The sequence below is a fragment of the Myotis myotis genome, unplaced genomic scaffold (genome assembly GCF_014108235.1).
Source record: "Myotis myotis isolate mMyoMyo1 unplaced genomic scaffold, mMyoMyo1.p scaffold_m19_p_5, whole genome shotgun sequence".
Taxonomy (NCBI): Eukaryota; Metazoa; Chordata; class Mammalia; order Chiroptera; family Vespertilionidae; genus Myotis; species Myotis myotis.
This window is the reverse complement of record NW_023416357.1, coordinates 111,173,654-111,193,936: the sequence shown is the minus strand read 5'-3', so window position 1 is coordinate 111,193,936 and position 20,283 is coordinate 111,173,654. Positions and strand designations below refer to the sequence as shown.

General features: G+C 50.0%; 1 protein-coding gene across 4 annotated transcripts in view; it reads left to right on the top strand.

Moving 5' to 3' along the window:
• The window catches only part of VPS35L (VPS35 endosomal protein sorting factor like), a 162,662-nt gene that overhangs the window by 50,688 nt on the left and 91,691 nt on the right, over positions 1-20,283 (top strand). For all 4 annotated transcript variants that reach the window (XM_036310253.1, XM_036310254.1, XM_036310252.1 and 1 more), the window contains 2 exons: positions 7,474-7,558; positions 18,401-18,460. In XM_036310253.1, coding sequence (XP_036166146.1) covers positions 7,474-7,558; positions 18,401-18,460 — 145 coding nt within the window. The remainder of the gene's footprint in view (positions 1-7,473; positions 7,559-18,400; positions 18,461-20,283) is intronic.

The following is a 20,283-nucleotide window of genomic DNA, read 5'->3' as shown; positions in this document are numbered from 1 at the left end:
GGTTCTGCTCACACAGCTCCAGTCCACTCTGCCCTCCTCTTCCAGAGCCCCAGGTGAGTGACTGCACATCAAATCTTGTGTGTTGTGGCCCTTTAGGAGAGTGCCTGCATTTCCAGCGGTCTCTCCTTGGCAGACAGCAACCCTGCTGCTTTTCACAGCCAGATGTTATGTGAGCACCTTTCTCAGTTCTGGTGGTCTGGGTTGGGGGACTCAGCTTGGGAATTACACCCCAGAGTTCTCAGTGGCAACCCCCCACAGCTGAGATAACTCTCCCGATATTCAGCTGCTGTCTGTGGGAGCCCGAGCCCTGCCAGCCCTTTTGCGCCTCTGCCCTTCCTACCAGTCTCTGTGTGGTCTCCAATTTATGTCCTTGGTTATCAGGATTCTCCCCAGCAAGTCGTCTGTTGGTTATTCAGGATGCTTATTCTGTATTTTAATTGTAATTCAGTTTGTTCATGGGAGCATGTTGGTGTAGCTTCTACTTACTCTGCCACCATTTCCCCAAGATGCACTTCTTTTGAAACTCTTGGATCCCTTTATACAGTTTGTTCTGACACCATTATTTGTAAAAGCTCCGCATTGTTCCTGTCCCCAGTTCCCCCTTCCCTCTCTGGTACCTAGGCTGTGTGCTCTGTGTGCTGCTCAGCTGGCAGTCGTGGGGCCTTGCTCTGCTCTGTGCTGGGCACGGAGCTGCTTATTGTGAATATGGCCGCACTCTGAGGCAGTAAGGTCTGGGACCACAGCCAGGTGAATGAGCTGCAGCAGGGCTGTGGGCCCCGGGGCCTGGCCTTGCTCAGCAGGTTTCCATTCAACCAGTTTGGGCATCAGGTGATGCAGAATGAAGAGATCCTGAATTCCCTCAAGTATGTCACCTTCCTGGTGGCGGGTTTGAGCCCAACTGCATGCTCTTTCAAGAAGTGTGAGGTGAACCTCACCACTCCTCACCTTCCTGCGGGAGGCCCTGCCCACTCCCAGTGATGCATGGCACTGCTGCGCTCATGGCCGATGCCAAGTTCACCACCTGGTCCCCGGTGTGCTGCAGTGACATCGGCTGGAACTTCCACAACTTCCTGGTGGGTCTGTTTGGGATGCCTGCACACACATACAGCCCCATCTTCCAACCAGTGACATTGAAGCCCTGCTGTCCCCTGGGCCCAGCAGTGCCGAGGCCCCTCCTCGCCCTGATACCTGGCAGCATAGCACTGCCCTCGGGGGATTCATTTCCACTGTGTTTCCTCTAAACCTGGGTGGAGGAATGTCTGATGTCCAGGAAAATGCCCCCAGACATCCTAGCCTCCCACTCTGACATGATAGCTTCTCACAATACTATCCAGTGTCAGAAAATCATTGAAAAATAAGTAAAAGCTCCCAGATGGCTTAGAACACTGGCTGGAGGAATGCTCAGTCCACTCTGAGTGCTGCAGGCGTGGGTGTCCTGACCCAGCTCGTCTGCATGAAGCAGCACCTAGAGCCCTTGTGCTAGCTTCCTGCTGCCTCCCAGGAGGCTTTGAAAAGTAGGTTTGGAATGGAGCTGAGAGTCTGTATTTTTAACACATGATTCTGAACCTGCACCAAAGCTTTAAAACTGGTGGAGTCTTCAAAATTGTGATTTAAAAGGTAACTTCAATTCATAACATTGTTATGACTTTAACTTTGGATTAAAGAAAACTCTGCTTGCTCTAGCTGGTTTGGCTCAGTGGATAGAGCATCACCCTGTGGACTGAAGGGTCCCGGGTTTGATTCCGATCAAGAGCAAGTGCCTGGGTTGTGGGCTTGATCTGCAGTGTCGGGGGTTGTAGGCCAAACAGTGATTCTCTCTCATCATTGATGTTTTTCCCCTCCTCTCTTCCTCTCTGAAATCCATAAAAATATATTTAAAAACAAAACAAACAAAACCCCCTGCTTTCTGTTATCCTTTATAAAATACTAGGGGCCCAGTGCACAAAAATTTGTGCACTCGGGTGGGAGGGGGGTCCCTCAGCCCGGCTGTGCCCTCTCGAAGTCTGGGACCCCTCGGGAGATAACGACCTGCTGGCTTAGGCCTGCTCCCGGGTGGCAGAGGGCAGGACCAATCCCTAGGTGCAGCCCCTGGTCGGGCTCAGAGCAGGGCTGATTGGGGAGTTGGGGCGCCGCCCCCTGTCATGCTCAGAGCAGGGTGGATTGGGAGGTTGCGATGCCACCCTCAGCCACGCTCAGGGTAGGGCCGATTGGGGGGTTGGGGCACCGTCCCCTGTCACACTCAAGGCAGGGTCGATGGGGAGGTTGCGGCGCCACCCCCGTCACGCACAGAGCAGAACCAATCAGGGGGTGGGGGCACTGCCCCCTATCACGCACAGAGCAGGGCCCATCAGGGGGGTTGGGGCTCCGTACCCTGTCATGCACAGAGCAGGGCCCATCAGGGGGTTGGGGAGCTCCCCCCTGTCACTCACAGAGTAGGGCCGACAGGGGAGTTGTGGCACCGTCCCCTGTCAAACACACAGCATGGCTGATGGGGAGGTTATGGCTCTACCCCGTCACACACAGAGCAGGGCCCGTGGGGTGGCGGGGGGGGGGGGGTTGGGGCGCCCTCTATCACCCACAGAGCAGGGCCGATCAGGGGGTTGGGGCGCCGCCACTGTCACACTCAGGGCAGGGCTGATGGGCAGGTTATGGCTCTACCCCGTCACACACAGAGCAGGGCCCGTGAGGGGGTTGGGTGGTTGGGGTGCCGCATCCTGTCACACACAGAGCAGGGCCGATCAGGGGGTTTGGGTGCTGCCCCCTGTCATGCTGATCCCAGTGCCAGGAGGCCTCGCGGCTCCGCTGATCCCGGTGCTGGGAGGCATATTACCCTTTTACTATATAGCATAGAGGCCTGGTGCATGGGTGGGAGCCGGTGGTTTGCCCTGAAGGGTGTCCTGGGTCAGGGTGGGGGTCCCCACTGGGGTGCCTGGCCAGTCTGGGTGAGGGGCTGAGGGCTGTTTCAGGCTGTCGGGTGACTGAAGCTCCCAACCGCTCCTTTTTTTCTTTTTTTTTTTTTTATTCTGGGCCAGCTTTAGCTGTGGCTCCAGCTCTGCGGCCTCTGCTACTGGGAAAGCGGAAACCCTCGGGCCCAGACTTATTTGTGTCTATAACCGAAACTCTGTATCAACTCCAGCTCTGAGATCCCAGCTAGCTGAAAGCAGGTTTCTGGAGTTTTTTTTAGCTTCTCTATGTTACTATGTTTCAAACTGCCCGCTCAGAGGCCTGCAGCAGCAGGAGGGGAACGTTGGAGTCCGCCGTCACTGACGCAAGCAAGCCTCATGTTCAGTTTAAGCTGCCTGGCTGCCGGTCACCATCTTGGCTGTCAGTTAATTTGCATATCTCGCTGATTAGCCAATGGGAAGGGTAGCGGTCGTATGCCAATTACCATGTTTCTCTTTTATTAGTTTAGATACTAGAGGCCTGATGCATGAAGATTTGTGCAAGAATAGGCCTTTCTTTCCCTGGCTGCTGGCACTGGCTTCCCTCCGACACCTGGGACCCAGGCCTTCGCTCTGGCCGCGGTCTTCAGCCTTCAGTCTGTCTGCAGCTGCCTTCGCTCTAGCCCTGCCGCTCTCCTGTAGCTCCCTCCACCCCCTGCCCTCCCTGGCTCATAGCAGGTGTCCAGTCCCGCCCTGGCCACTCTGCACTTGCACGCGTGCTGCCCAGAGGCCCGGAGTGGCTGGGACAGGACAGAAGTGTCCCCGCCCGGCCGCTGCCATCTTTGTTGCATCAATTTGCATATTCCCTCCTTATTGGCTATGGGTGCTGCCATCTTTGTTGTGGAGTGATGGTTAATTTGCATATTCCATCTTAAATAGAATATTCTGTGACACCAGATTAGGAGAAAAATCAATGCACAGATTTTGGGAAGCTCTGGCTGTGTTTAATTTGATATCTTCTGTTGAACTCTTTCTCACATCTCCAGTGGGCAGCAGTTTATCTGCGAGAGGCTGTGGGGAGGAGCTTGGGAGATGAGACACCCCTGGGAACCCAGAGCTGTGTAATGTGAAAAGTCTCTAGAGCAGTGGTTCTCAACCTTCCTAATGCTGCGACCCTTTAATACAGTTCCTCATGTTGTGTTGACGCCCATTTCATTGTTACAAATTGAACATAATTAAAGCATAGTGATTAATCACAAAAACAATATTTAATTATATATGTGTTTTCCGATGGTCTTAGGCAACCCCTGTGAAAGGGTCGTTCGACCCCCAAAGGGGTCGTGACCCACAGATTGAGAACCGCTTCTCTAGAGTCAGAGTTGCTTGCTTGTCCCAAACCTGGGAGTCCCACGGGTGGTGGGAGTGCCCCTAAAAGGCATGTGAAAAACACACAACAAGGCCCCAGGAACAGCGAGTCCTGTATCCACCCAGATGCCAGGTTTGGAGTGGACCCCAGCCTGCACCATCATTTAACAGCCCACGTTTCCCTCCCTCCGCTCTCCCCAATAACATTGGCTGTAAAAGGATGTTGTAACATGGGACACATTTATTTTAGGCATGTATTGCTAAGGAGAAACCTGGTGAGTGTAACAGTTTAGATATTGGGTAACAAAGTGAGAACAGATGACAACCTACTTCTTTTTTAAAATATATTTTATTGATTTTTCACAGAGAGGAAGGGAAAGGGATAGAGAGCCAGAAACATCGATGAGAGAGAAACATAGATCAGCTGGCTCCTGCACACTCCCCACTAGGGATGTGCCAGCAACCAAGGTACATGCCCTTGACTGGAATTGAACCTGGGACCTTTGAGTCCGCAGGCCAATGCTCCATCCACTGAGCCAAAGTGGTCAGGGCAACAACCTACTTCTTGATAGGATGAACTTATAACTAACTATTCTCTGCAGGTTGGAAATGCATATTAAATACCCAGATATTTTTAAGTGAAAATTTTCTATCTGAGGATCATCTATTGGAATAATAAAATAGGGCAAAGTTTTTTAGTTCCTTACGGGGCATTAAATTTAGTTCTTCAAAGTAGAAATTGACTTTTTGTTTCTGATTATAAGTTGATGACTTAATCTGAGTATTTAAGGTCAAATTGTGTGGCTCCTGGGCTTGAGTGGTAGTGTGGCACCGAGAAGTCCCTGCAGAGCCCAGACGCTGCAGGTGGTCAGGGTCCTGCTTCCAGAGAAGCAGGGACGTTCTGCAGCTTCTCACGCTTCCTCTCGAGGGCAGCAGGAGTGAGTCTGAATGGTAGATGCTGGTTTTAAGAAACCCTGGAACTTACTTAGGGGGTCATGTTACAGAAAATAATGTGTAAAGATCGAGACCCTCCTGAAATAAACCAGAGGTGGCCATGCTGAAAGGCACTTGGTACAAGGATGGGAGTCATGTGCAAGAACCTTGGTGGGAGAGTGTCCCTGGCTCCCCTTGGTGACCTTGAGTGCTGACCTGGTTTATGTCTGAGCAGAGACCCTTTGGATGAGAGTCCCAGTCCTGTTTTTCCTCAAGGCAGCTGTAGTGTCCTTGCTGGGAGGCTCAGCTGTGAGCAGTCTCACTCCATGTTGGAAGCTCAGTGATGTTGCTTATCATTGTACTAGAGGCCTGGTGCACCAGTTTCATGCATTGGGGGGGTTGTTCCTCAACCTGTCCTGCACTCTCTCCAATCTGGGACATCCCTCTCACAAACTGGGACTGCTGGTTTCTAACCGCTTGCCTACCTGCCTGCCTGATTGCCCCTAACCTCTCTGCCTGCCAGCCTGATCACCCCTAACTGCTCCCCTGCTGGCCTGATTGAAGCCTAACTGCTCCCCTGCCAGCCTGGTTGCCCCCAGCTGCCCTCCCCTTCAGGCCTGGTCTCCCCCCAACTGCCCTCTCCTGCTGGCCGATTGCCCACAGCTGCCCTCCCCTGCTGGCTATCTTGTGGTGGCCATCTTGTGATGACGTGAGGGCGGCCATCTTTTGGCAATGTTGCGCGTGACGCCACCTGGGCTTTTATTATATAGGACTAGGGGCCCGGTCCACGAAATTCGTGCACGGGGGGGAGGGTGTCCCTCAGCCCAGCCTGCCCCCTCTCACATACTGGGAGCCCTCAGGGGGTGTCCTACTGACGGCTTAGGCCCGCCCCCTGCTCCCCTTGGGGAGTGGGCCTAAGCCTCAGTCTGGCCTCCCTTTGTGGGAGGTGACCGGGCTGATCAGGAGAAGGCACCAGCCCCATCACCCCACTGCTGCAGCCACTGCCAAGTCACCACAGCCACCAAGGTTTTTTCATCAACACGGACTCCAGTCCCTTCACCATGAAAAAATGACAACTTTCTTTAGGCATTTTCAAGATGTGTCTTTCATAGGATATGGCATTTCTTTATTATTTCTTTTATCCTTACCTGAGGATATGTTTCCATTGATTTTTAGAGGATGTGGAAGAGAAAGGGAAAAACAGAGAGAAACATCAAAGTGAGAGGAACACTTTGACTGGTTGCCTCCTGCATGAGCCCTGACCTGGGCCCCGGCCAGGGAGGAGCCTGCAACCTAGGTACATGCCCTTGGTCAGAATTGAACCCAGTCCCTGCGGTCGGCAGGCCAAGGCATTATCCACTGAGCCAAACCAGCTAGGGCAGGATATGACATTTCTTAGCCCTCCAGCAGCGGACCTTCGTTTTTTTCGCCAGGAGTGTGGTGAAAAACCCAGGTCACCTTTTTGGATTCTTATTACCCAAGTTACTAAGAATATTACCAGTGGCTTATAGGGAGCTTAGCCAATGAGCGGTCAGAAAGGGTGTTTCCTTTATAGTTCACACTGATGGCCGCCTCGGCAAGAGGCATGACCCCCATCACCCTCCGATCACTGGATCAACCCCTCGCTCAGGCCTGACACCTCTGACTGAGGCGTCAGGCCTGGGCAGGGGACTCCCATCTCCCTCCAATCGCCATCTCCACCTCCCGCCCAGGCCTGATGCCTCAGCCAGAGGCGTCAGGCCTCAGCAGGGGGCCCCCATCTCCTTCCGATGCCGCCTTCACCCCCCGCCCAGGCCTGATGCCTCTGGCCCAGGCTTCAGACCTGGGCAGAGGACCCCCATCTCCCCCCATTCGCTGGCTCCGCCACCCGCCCAGGCCTGACGCCTCTGGCCGAGGCTTTAGGCTTGGGCAGGGGCTCCCCCGCAGCCCTGATGGCCGGCTCTGCCCTTGCCCAGGAGCCCCCTGGCTCAGGCCCTTCCTACACTGCTCAGGGCCCACTGAGTGACCTGGGTGCCGATGATGTTCCCGGGACCCAGCTGCTGGGTGCCTATGTATGCAAATTAACCGCCATCTTTGTTGGGTTAATTTGCATACTCATCTGATTGGCTAGTGAGCATAGCGGAGTGACGCCAATTTGCATGTTTCTCTTTTATTAGTGTAAATTCCCAGCGTCTGGTGAGGTCTGGGCACAGGTGAGCACCTGTGCTTGTTTGTAGAAATCGTTAACTTTCCAGTCCGAGTGTTCCAACCCCATCAGACATGACAGTGAATTTTCTCTCTTCTCTTTTTCTAGTGCTCAAAGCTTCTCTCGGATATAAGTGTCATTCAGTTCTACCCAAGCAAGTTTGTCCTCATCACGGACATACTTGATACCTTTGGTAAGTACTAGTCATATTCATCTTAGATCTAGGAAATATGTTTTTTTTTGGTTTGTTTTTGCCAAACGTTTGATAGTGGAGTTGCTTCAAATTAGGTTCTGCCATGGTTTAAGTAGAGGCAAATCACGAGGGAGACTGTAATGGGGCGACCCGCGGAGATGACCACCAGGGACTCCAATCAAGATTTAGGAGCCTTTATTAAGCTCGCCAGCGACTACAGTTACAGCACCCTGCTGAAGCAAAGGCTGAACTGCAGTGCCGACTACAGGAGTTACAGCGTTTTTATTTGCAAAAACCACAAAGTTAGTTACAAAGCCTTGTTTACACAATTTGTTCCCGACACAGTACAGCATCAGTACAGTGACCACCTTCCTATCTATGTGCCCTAGGAACAGAGAGCACAGCGTGCCCCGCCTGGCCGAAGCGCCAGCACATTCCTATCTATGTGTGCTAGGAACAGAGAGCACAGCGTGCCCCGCCTGGCCAAAGCGCCAGATATGCAGCTCAGCACAGGGACCTCCTCCCACCCTTGCTCATTAACCAGGTGCTATTTTTGAAAGACTCTTAGACTGTGTGTTTTCTAACCTTTTAAAAGGCACATACAGTGAGAGGAGCAGCCCATGGGCCGTCTACCCCAGCTCCATCCACCACCATCTGAGGCATCTGGAGTGGCCCTCTGTCAGAATTGCACTAGCATCTCTTCCAGCCCTTCCTTACCCTCAGGCTGCTTCTACCTGGGGCAGTGGCAGCACCACGTAGCTTGTTGCCTGAGCTGGAAACCTGAGCATCTTCTCCCCTGTGCCCCACCTCCAGGGCTCAGGTCTAAGTTCTTCCCTTCAGCTTCCTAGATCTCCCCAGTGTGTCCCAGAGAATCCTTAGTTCTGGCCATATCCTCCCCCAGAGATGCTGCAGCTCTTATGAGGTTTCCTGTGTCCTTGTGGTGTTCCTTGTCCCACAGGCCACCCCTTCAGGCAGAGTGATCTGTAGGAACCCAGCGGAGAGGCCTGGACTAAGGATGACCCAAACCCCCTCGGAGAAACAGGGGCCTCTGTGCTGCAGGCAGTGGTTAGTGGCAGAGCATTATACTGTTAGCAGTTTGCCTAAACCATGCAGCCGTTCAGTCTGTGCAAGATGCGGGGCAGTGCAGTGCCTACCAGAACTAGCAAGCAGCGTGGCCTGAGAGCTGAGCATAGGCAGTCAGAGCAGAGACACCACTTGGAAGGATTGGGGCTGTTCATAACCCATTGAGAGAATGTGGCAGAAAACAGATCTAAGCCAGACCCATGTAGCTCTGCACAGGAGACCAGGGACCTGAACGTATTAGCCTGGACAGGTGATCGAAAACCGGGCTGAGACTGGTCTTGGCAATAGGGCGTATTTATTGTCTAGTTCAGTGGTCGGCAAACTGAGGCTCACGAGCCACATGCGGCTCTTTGGCCTCTTGAGTGTGGCTCTTCCACAAAATACCGACTTCTGCGCATGGGCCGCGAAGTTTCAATCGCACTGTACATGCACGCCTGCACGTGGTATTTTGTGGAAGAGCCACACTCAAGGGGCCAAAGAGCTGCATGTGGCTTGCAAGCCACAGTTTGCCAACCACTGGTCTAGTTTGAACAATCCAGAGGGAGTTTCTGGCTTCAGGTATAGCTGGATTTAGGCAGTCAAATATTTCTTCAGGACCATGCTTTTTCTAGTACTTTTCCTTGAGGGGGATGAAGGGAATGGGCAAGGGGAGGGGAGGCTACACTTTTTAATAGTGTGGGCAGAGGGGCCTCGCTAAGAATTGATATGTGGGTTTGTAGCTGAAGGAGGAGAGAGAGGAACCACATGTTCTGTGGGCTGGAGGTGCAGGTCAAGGAACAGCTGGTGCTAAGACCCTTGGTGGGAGCATGGCTGGGAGGGAGGCCAGGGATCTGAGGTGGGGTGAGCAGCAGGGAGAGGCAGGAGCTCGCAGGGCCCTACATCCTGGCGGGTCTTGGAGGCCATTGGAGAACTTGGGCTTTGAACCTGAGGACATGAGGAGCCATAGGAGTGTTAGGCAGGGCTGGGATGCAGCCCGATTTGGGTTCTTTTTTTTTTTTTTTTTTTTTTTTTTTTTTTTTTTTTTAGAAAAATTGTATGACTTTATTTGAGCCAGAGGACACGTGTTGTGCCCAGATTTCATGATTCCCAAGAACCCACAGGGAGCCAGCGAGTCCGATGCAAAAGCAAAGAGTCATTCATTTCAAACCTAGGTTTGGCTCCCCTGCCACACTCACCGATGCAACGGTAAGCTCCAGTGGCCGAGAGAGGGAAAACTCTGTGTGGAGAGAGGTTTTATAGGGGTTTGGGGTAAGGGGAGGAGAAAGGACTGTGGGCCCTGCTGATTGGCCAGGCGCGAGTACACAGGATGTGGTCATAGTGATGGCGTGCACTTCCCTTGACTATCTTCCGGGAAGAAGCTTGCTGAGCACATGGCCAAGTTAAGATGAAGGGCATAGCTCTTACCCTGGGGCAAGGTGGAGGGCGTAGCCCTTACCCTGGGGTAAGGTGGAGGGTGTAGCCCTTACCCTGGGGCAAGGTGGAGGGCGTAGTCCTCGCCCTTTCATTCCCCCCTTGTCTTGGAACTTCCGGCTCAATCATGAGACGGACTGCATTTCTATTCCACCGTTGCTAGAGGCCCATACTGGGCACACAGAACTATCAACTGAACTATCCCTATAAGCTTAACAAATGGCCCGGTGGAAGGGAAAGAACAACTTCTATTGAAACAGGATTTTTCTTCTTAAAATTCCTCCATGACTATCAAAAAGCCAAATCAAGATTCCTGATGTTTGCATAAACACAACAAGAATGGTAACTGACTACCTTTGCTGGAATTTCATGGTTGAACCTTAATGTGCCCCGTAGGGCCAGGAAGCCAAGCCATCCAGCTGCCATCAGGCCTGCCTGCAGTATCTGCTGAGTTAGGTGAATCCCTCACCTGTAGCAACTCCACCTGAGCCCACGCTCCAGGCTTTAAGGCCCATCTCAGTAGCCCTCCTACTTGTTGCGGCCCAGAGTGTGTGGGGGTTCCGCAGGGATGCAGAGGCATCTTTACTGCTCCCCTTCTACTCTTACCAACCGCCAGTGATGGTAGGGCATGGGCCTGACGCTCCAGCGCCAGCCATCTTCAGGGCTCCCAAGCAGGATACCAGGCTTTCTTCGTGGCATTCTTAGTGGCTTCAAGTCTTTAGAGTTCAGACAGGGCTCTTTAAAACATGATACTCCAGTCAAAGTTTTCCGTTAATAAAACCACTATTAGGAATCAGTCTTATTGTATCTATGCAAAGCCTGATATTTGCCATGACTTATTTAGCATTGCCAGATTTCGGAGGAATTACATAAGGAGAAAAACATACTGATCTGCTCTAAGATTTTCTGACTTTCCTTGCTAATTCCTTTTCATGGATTTAAAACAAAACAGTAACTGTTGGTATAAAACCTTCTTTCTATGCATAACTATGCCTCAGACCTTCTATTCTAAACAGGCTTTTTCCAGCTTTACTAACCCTGACATGGGCATGGTGACTCAGGTCTGCAAGACAGTATTACAGGCTGCCAACTGTTAGCTGTCTCTCAACAGAGACCAAAACCTGATGGGCACCCTTCCCTGCCCAGCTGGGCACCTGCCCTCTTGGCAGCTAGGCACCCTTTACTTTTGGGGGTCACCCCACACAGCTCCCTTCCAGGACAGCCAACATACATTCAAACCTGCAAAAGAATCAAAGGTTAATATAACATATCAATACAATGAAACATAATATTGGCATCATGGCCGCTTCAGGCAGCCAAATCTTCTGCTACTAAACATGTGATCCTATAAATTGTCCTTGTCTCTTTGGATCCATGTCCATGAAGATGCAGGCATTATTACACAGTATTGTGGGGGCTTCCTGGTGACAGGAGTGATCCCAAGTCATGTTACCAGCATCAGGGAGGTCGAGCACGCCGTAGCTTGAGCTTGAGCGGGTTGCGTTGATCTCGATCGATGCTCCATTTGGTGATGAAGTCTTTCCGGATGGACCCAGGTCGCGACGCCGTCTACCTTGAGAGCGGTGGGGGTCGTCAGCACCACAGTGTAGGGACCCTTCCAATGTGGCTCTAGGGTCTCCTGGTGGTGCCTTCTGACGTGGACCCAATCTCCTGGTCTGTGCTGATGAGGAGTTGGGGTTGGGCTGGTCTCATAGATGGCGCGGAGGCGCGGCCAAATGTCCTCGTGCGCCCTCTGGAGCCCTCTCAAGGAAAGAGATTGTTAAAGAAAAGCCATCCAGTCCTCGCCAGTCTCCGAGTCAGACAGATTCCTCCTCTCTTGGAGAACTTCAAAGTCCTGATGGCTTCTAGGTAACCCTGTTTATCAGCTACAGCGCTCTGCTTTTTTTTTGGCCTTTCTATCAGTTCCCTTTGTGGCAGAGCAGCAACCAGGCCTCTTTCAAGGGAGTGCGTTAGAAGTGGGTATCAGCCCCTCCTTTGCTAGTAGCAACAGGTACCAAACCCTTGCAGTACATTTGACCAGCTTCATTCCCGCTCACCTTTACAGATTCTAAGGCCCATTGTCTTCCTTTAACCAGCAAGCCAAATGACACTGGCCTGTATTATTTAATTCAGCACAGGCAGGGGGAAGGGCCCATGAAATCTCTGCCCTGAGGAACTGTGAGCCCCACCCTTAAATGTCCCAATCAGACTAGAAAAGCCACAAATACTTTTTAAATCTACCCCAGAATTCCAAAATCCCAACCCAGAAATCCCATCCTGCCTCAGTGAGCAGACATTCCTTTTGTGATTGACTAAGTCAGAGGGAGGGGCCTGCTGTTCCAAGATGGTGGCCCCCAGGGGCACGGCATGCCATGCGGCCAACATGGCGGCTGCCAAGTCAGGCAGCTCAACATTGTGGCGGTCTAAACTGTTCTCTGACAGAAAATATGATTTCCTCATTCTCACAATAAACAAGGGAAGAGCAAACCAAAACCCCTAAAAGATAGATGGCCAACATTATATTGCAGAACTTTTTAAAATCTTAGGTAGCAAATTAAATACACTAGCCCAAAACCCTATCCAAAAACGGACGGTGCGCACATTAGTTTTAAGCCAGCTTTTCTCCTAACACGTGCACAGAAGTCCCAGACGCATTTACTTGGGGAGGGGGTGACCTGTTTCCACATACCCTCACTCAGGCGGCCGCCCGACCGCCACACAAAGGAGGGGGGAGGGCAATCCCCCTCCCTCCACACTCCCACACTTTCACCAGACATTCATTCAGACTTTAAACAATCCATTCAATTCCTAACAACTTCCCAACTCCTGAGGGAGCTCTAAAGCCTCCCCCAATCTCCTTGAAATGATCAATCACAATACCCAAAGGTGCAGTCTGAGTCCATCCCATAACATCCGTCCAGTACAAACACAGAACACTAAACAGGGCCCGAAAATACAGGCTTCCAACTCCATGGAAGCAACTAGACGTTGGCCTTACGCCAAACCGGCAGGAGCGACCTGCCTCGTCTCAAATCCGCGAGGGGCATATCCATCCCTCGTGAGGGGCATATCCATCCCTCCTGGGGAGCGGAACGTCTTCCAACTCTCCCCTGCCTGTGGTCGTTCACGGCGCGTCCGCCTAGACCCCTCAGGCAATTACAGGTTCCAGAAACGAGCTCACACTGAACAGAACATACAACGACACACACATACCGCGGTCAGTCAGACTCTTCGGATCGGGGGTCCCTCGATGGTCTTGGGAATCCCGGACGAGCCCCCAAATGTTGTGCCCAGATTTCATGATTCCCAAGAACCCACAGGGAGCCAGCGAGTCCGATGCAAAAGCAAAGAGTCATTCATTTCAAACCTAGGTTTGGCTCCCCTGCCACACTCACCGATGCAACGGTAAGCTCCAGTGGCCGAGAGAGCCCGATTTGGGTTCTAATGAGCTCCCTGTGACTGCTGTGCTAAGCCTAGACCAGTGATGGCGAACCTTTTGAGCTCGGTGTGTCAGCATTTTGAAAAACCCTAACTTAACTCTGGTGCCGTGTCACAAATAGGAATTTTTTGGTATTTGCAACCATAGTAAAACAAAGACTTATATTTTTGATATTTATTTTATATATTTAAATGCCATTTAACAAAGAAAAATCAACCAAAAAAATGAGTTCGCGTGTCACCTCTGACACACGTGTCATGGTTCGCCATCACTGGCCTAGACTGTAGAGCAAGGGTGGGTAGGGAGCCCAGCTAGGAAGCCATTGTAGCACTTCAGGTGGAAAATGGGGGTCGTGTGGCCCAGGAAGGGGTGTAGATGGGGAGAATGACCTAGAATGGATAGTTGCATTGGGCTTTCACAATAGATACCAACTCCTATACTCCTTGGGCTTCCACTTGTCCTGGAAACAGCTTGTCCCAGGGAGTGAGGGCACCAGCCAGGGAGACAGGTTGATTGCTTCTGGGTGCTCCTGAGAGTTCTGTTTCTCGTGGTGAATGAGCACTTTGGCTTCCTGGTTCCCTTCACTGGCCTCCTGCAAGTTCCTTTTGCATGAATCAGCATCCCTGATGAGGTAGACTCCAGCCTGCCATCTGGGCCAGATCCAGGCATTAACCTCGTGAGAATCTTGGCTGCCATCCTGCCAGCGTGCTGCCATCCCCCAGTCCCAGCTCAGCAAGGCGGGGCAGAGCCAGTGCCCGCTGTCCTGGTTGGGCCGGGAGCTGACAATGATGATGGTGATAAACCCTTAACAATGTCCTTGGGCCTGACTAGGTGCTTTAGAAATACTAAGTCACGGTGTCTTCATGCAGCCCTGTGAGGTAGGGTCTGGAATTATCCCATCTCACAGGTGAGGAACCTGAGTCACAGAGAAGTAAAGTAGCCACAGGGTAGTGAGTTCTCTCTGCTGTCAGAGCACCTGTTTTATTTGCATGTACTTGGCGCATGAGGGAAGGCTTCCTGTGAAAATTTCAAAAGTGTATGCCTTTGACCCGGTGATTTCACCTCTGGGAGTTAATCCTGTGGCAGCAGCAGGAGATTGGAACAACCCAGGAGGCCATCCCCAGGGGATGTCTGTTCCCTGAGACGCAGGAGGCCCTTAGGGCGAGGGTCTGCTCTGCACTGAGGTGGAAGGGTCTCCAGGCCGTATCACCGTGGGGGAGAGTTAGGGTGCAGAACAGCTATAGAGCCAGTTCTGTTTTTTGTACATAATCATTTGTATTTGCTTGGAGAAATATCAGAAGGTCACCCAAGAAATGAGTAAAGGTGGGACCCGCTGAGGGTAGTGGGAGTAGTGAGGTGACTGGGACAGGATGAGAGAGGAGTTGTGAGCAACACTCCCGCTGCCTTTGGGAACTTTGAGCTACGGGAATGTGCTCCCATTCAGACGAGCACCTCCTTCCCTCTGCTCCCCACCCTTCCAGGTGACTTCGGGCCTGCTGTGAACGGCATTTCTAAGGCAGGTGCTCGGGAGACTTAGGCTTTGGGGCTGCTGAGCTGCTCCCTCCTTAAAGCAGAACTCGCCTTGTTGGGTGGAACTCGGAATGCTGCGGGCCATCTCACACATCTGCTCCACAGGAGGCTCCTGACCAGCCCAGGGCGGTGTTCTATGGTGGTGGCCAGGCCTGCCTGAAGCTGGAGCACCATGCTGGGCAGGGGCAGTGGCAGGGGCAGGGATATGGGTCACCCGTGCATCTGAGCATGAAGGCACGGGCTGGCTCTCACAGAGGTCCGAGCTCAGAGCTGGGCTCAAGTCCGCACACATTCCTTGTCTCACAGCTACAGAACTTGACTTGGTTTCTTCGCCTGTAAAATGGGCGTGATAGACCTGCCCCTGGGGGTTTCTGGAGGGAATTAGATGAGAGAAGGCCTAGAAAGCATATACACTTTTTCCTCTTGTAATTGCTTTCTGGCAGGATCATTGTAAACCAAGCATGTCAGACTCCAAGGCTAACATTGGCTGAATAAACAAGGTTTAAGTTTACGTGGGCCGCAAAGAAACAAAAGTTTCACTTTTCATAGAAACGTAGGTTTATTTTGATAGAGACATGCTAAATACAAAGGGCTGAAATAAGTGAGTCTGTTAGCATAAAATAATAGAACATTTTAATAAAAATTAATATTTTCTCTTGAACATAAACTTACCAGGCACTGAATAACTACACGATTTAATAAATGTAACACAAATAAACCTATTTTTCTTGTTCTCCAAAAGCAAAATATTTCCTGTTGCGCACACCAAACAGGTCAGTCCAAGACTAATGATGTGGCCATCGGCTGCTAAAATATTCGCTGCTGGTATTAGTGGAGAGAAATGGTGCGCCTGTGTGTAAGGCATGTAAGGAAAACGAATGCAACACGATTATACAATCAGTCATTAGGAAATGTTGTAGTTCATTATTAGTAATTATGTATAATAGGATACTGTAAAAATTAAGTTACGGACTTTTTATTAAAACGTTTCTTACATACCTTCATATTGCTTGGGCCATAAAAATAATCATTGTGGGCCACATGCATCCGTTTGACATGCTTGGTGTAAAGTATTGGAATAGTGCCTGGCACAGTCAGTGCTCAGAAAGCATCAGCTACTGTCGTTGACACTGTGTAGGTATTTTAGTGCCCTTTTTCTTTAGAAAGTGGATCAGGAAAGGAAATATATCTAGGATGGGGTATTACTTCTCAAAAGTAGTTAGTTGTCCACTGGCTTACTAAAGAAAAAAAAATTCACCAAACATGTTTGGCCAAAATGATTTTGCTGTTGAAGGCCCCTTAGAATGCGAAGGTGAAATATAAACCTGATTGTGGTTTCAGAGAGGTGGCGAGCTTCTCGGAGGGAGTGAAGGCATTTTGTGCTCTCCAGGCTGATCTGTGTGCCGTAGGAGGTGAGAAATTGGCAGCAGCCCAGCGTGGCTCAATGACGACCCCAAGTAAACTGTGTGCAGGCCCGTTTCTGGCTCTGGGGCTGTCACAGGCAGCCACTCACTGCACTGGGTGAGGCTGCACAGAGCCCAGTGGCCACAGACAGCCAGGCACTTCTGTCAGGAGGACTAAGGCGGGTGGCTCTGAGCGGTGGGGGTGCTTGCAGTCTTGCTTTCTGAACTGAAGCAAGGGTTTGGAGCCGAGCTCAAACCCTCATCCTGGCTGCACACCTGGGAGCCTCAGGCTGCACCCCGACCATTAGCTCGGGTCCTCTGAGTGCCCTCAGTGCTCTGATGCTCAGCCTTGGGTGAGAACCCCTGGTTCAGAGAGCAGAGGAAGGCTTGCTGCTGCTGCAGAGGTCGCCATACCCAGGCAAGTTTGAAAGAAAGATGGTTCCCATCTGCATCAGTGGCTCTCAGTGAGCATGTATAAAAATTCCCTAGCAAGGTTATCAAAATTCATACTCCTAGTCCTCACTTGCCAAAATACTCTTTTCCACATGCTCAGTGGGTGTCTGTAGGGTTGTGGTGTAAGTAGTCCCTGCTGCAGAGGCTTCTCTCCCGTCACCCAGCATTTTGTCCTTGCTTAATGATGTCATTTGATCTCATGTTGTTTGACCATAAATGGTCCTAAAAAATTTCCTGACTCTTTTTCTATGGATGGACAGGGATGTGGCTCTTTATTGCCCTGAATGATGACGTTACGGAGTGAAAAAGAAACATGTGAGCACAGGGAAATATTTTTGACATAAAAGGTGATTTGGGAAGGTTGGGAAATGAATAGAACTGTAAATTTCATCTCTTGAATATTGATAGCATTTTCTAAAAGCCAATGGAATAAGCAAAGCTTTCTGTGCTAGATTAGGGGTTGGCCTGTAGCCCAAGTGCCTTATTTACTTGTTTTGTAAATAAAGTTTTTTTAAAATATATTTTTATTGATTTTAGAGAGGAAGGAAGAGGGATAGAGAGATAGAAACATCAATGATGAGAATCATTGATTGGCTGCCTCCTGCACGCCCCCCACTGGGGATTGAGCCCGCAACCCAGGCATGTGCCCTTGGCCGGAATTGAGCCTGGGACCCTTCAGTCCCCAGGCTGACTATCCACTGAGCCAAACCAGCTAGGGCTGTAAATAAAGTTTTATTTATGTGCACAAGCACATCCATTTGTTTACATACTGTCTATGGCTGCTTCTGAGCTGTAATAGCAGAGTCAAGTATTTGTGACTGTGCAAGTCACCAGACTGGGTACTAGGAATATATTTGGGTGAAACAGACACAAACCTCTTCCCTTGGAGAACTTACAGTTGAATCTCAGATTCTGATTCTCTGGGCCCCAGGCAGGTAACATAAAGGATGCAGCAGCTGCGATGTGAGACGGAGCGGAGACAGCACACTCTGGGTAGTCTGCGTGCCATTGCAGGGCAGCTGCTCACCTGTCCTAGCGGACTTTTATCCTAAAGGGGTATGTTGTATGCGAAGAAGCAGGCAATCTGGGTTTTTGTGTGAATTCTCCTAATTATTACATGTTGGCAACTATTTCAAAAAATGTTAAAACACCTTGCAGGCCATCGTGTGGTGGGCCGAGTAAAATGGGTCAGTGCTGGGTTCTGCCTACAGGCTGCCCATTGCAGCCTTTTGTCTAGAGTATGACAGGACCATTCTCTGGAGTGATTGGAGGTAACTGAGGCTGCTAGGACCCTATGTTCCAGTTAAGACTCGAAGAGGAGCGTGATCACTCATCCACCTGTCACAGAAAGTAAAAGCCCTTCTTACATTAAAAACAAAAACAAAGAAACGTGGCTTAACGTTCTTCCCCTAGGTGGCAGCATATTATCACAAATTCAAGTTTGTCTGCAGCCATCCCTGTCCCCATGAGCCAAGGCTGATTCATGTTTACTCTGAAGAGTGTGACGATGTCTTTTCTCCCCAGGAAACCTCGTGTACGAGCGCATCTTCTCCATGTGTGTGGGTGACCGCAGCGTGCTTCCAGGTAACGTAGCTGCTGCCCGCGTTCTGTTCTGCCCTGGAGTTAGGAGTAGGCGTATATGAGATCGGGACTTATTGAGACCTGACACAACGTGTTTTATTTTCGGTGTGTTAGAAGCACAAGACCATCTTTACAGGGTTCTCATCTGTCTTCTAATGACATCAGAAGGGTTTCAAACAGCCTGGCTGGGAATTTGGGCGAGTATTTGAATGCGCAAGAATGAAAAGGTGTTTGCATTTAGGTTATCTGAACTTTCACATCAACTTAAATTCCTCTGCTGCTTGACATTTTAATACTTTTTCTACATATCTTTCCTAAGAAGCAAACTGCTTTAAAAACCCAACTTTGTATTAAAGAACAGTGTCAAGTAAATCAGTGGCAGATGCTTTGCCTCTACAGTCTTTGCCCAAGTGATAATGTGCCTTAACTGTATTGCTAATCAATTTCAGATTCTCAGGAGGTTGTAATGGGAGTAGATTATAAATGTCTTTTGTCATATAAGTGGTGACGATGAACTCACACTAGCAACTCCTTGACCTCTTGTCCTTCTCTTCAGGTGTCTGGCACTGCTCTAAGTAACACTCTTGTCCACACGCGGCCAGGTGTGCTCTCCCCTCACTTTACCTCCTTCTGCTCTGACCAGATGATGGCATCAGCAACAGTGACCCATTATCTGACCTCTTCATTCATTTATTCTTTCTTTATTTTTCTCATTCATCTGTGTATCTACTTATATTTGAAAAACTATTTAGTATAGTTATGTTTCATAAAGAGACAGAACCCTACAGACCTTTAGGGCCAGAGGAGCTCTTAGGAATCCTTTGGTCTCATTTCAGATGGGCAGGCCCCGTGCGAAGTAGTCAGGGATTTGCCCACAGCCGCTGCCAACTTGCTGATGTGCTAGACCTGCACTGTCCATTGTGGCCATTGCCGTCCCATGCGGTTCCTGAGCACTTGAGATCTGGCCAGTCCAACTGAGCTGGGCTATGAATGTTAAAAATACAGTGAATTTCAGAAACTTCATATGGGTAACAGACCGAAAGCTACCTCAATAATAATTATTTAAATATGGGTCATATGTCGAAATGGTATTTGGATGAATTGGGTTAATCAAGTATAAATTTTGCCTTTTTGATTTACCTTTTTGCTTTATCCTTTGGCTCACATGGATTTCGATTGGACTTCATCGAACTGGACTGCTCTAGATCTTCCCAACTGTGTGATGTTTCTAACAGCCCCTCCATGTGCTAGTTTTCTCCAGATTGGGAGGCTGGGGGTCCCCAACTGGAGAGGCCTCTGCCAGCTTCAGGAGTGGGAAATGCAGGTGCTTTATTTATGCTGCCAGCTTGCCCGCCGTGCGCTGTGCTAGCAGGCAGAAGTAACCCATCGGTGTTTCCTTGGCTGCAACAGTAGTAGTTTGTTTAATGTTCTTTGATACATGTTCTACTACTACCTAATGTTGTCTCCCTAGCTGCTTAAAAATATATTATCTGCCTGGCCCCCAGGAGCATTCGAGTTTGCATGTACTGTAATAATTTTTTTCTTCCAATTTTTATTAACTATACAAACAACATTTTAGAGCCAAGTAAGAAAAAATTACTAGTAACTCCCTACGTAAACTATAAAAGTTCAAGATAAAAGGGGATTTTCATATTCACTTCTAGTCCTTGTCTAAAGTTATTAATTAGCAATTTTATCACTAAAATTCTTCCTTCCCCAAAATACCTTTTGTTATTTTTTTACTTTGAGCGGTGCAATTCAGGCTTTTGTTTTCTTGAAAATCGTTTCTTCTTTTTTTCCCCTCTCTTAGTTAAAATCTTCATCTA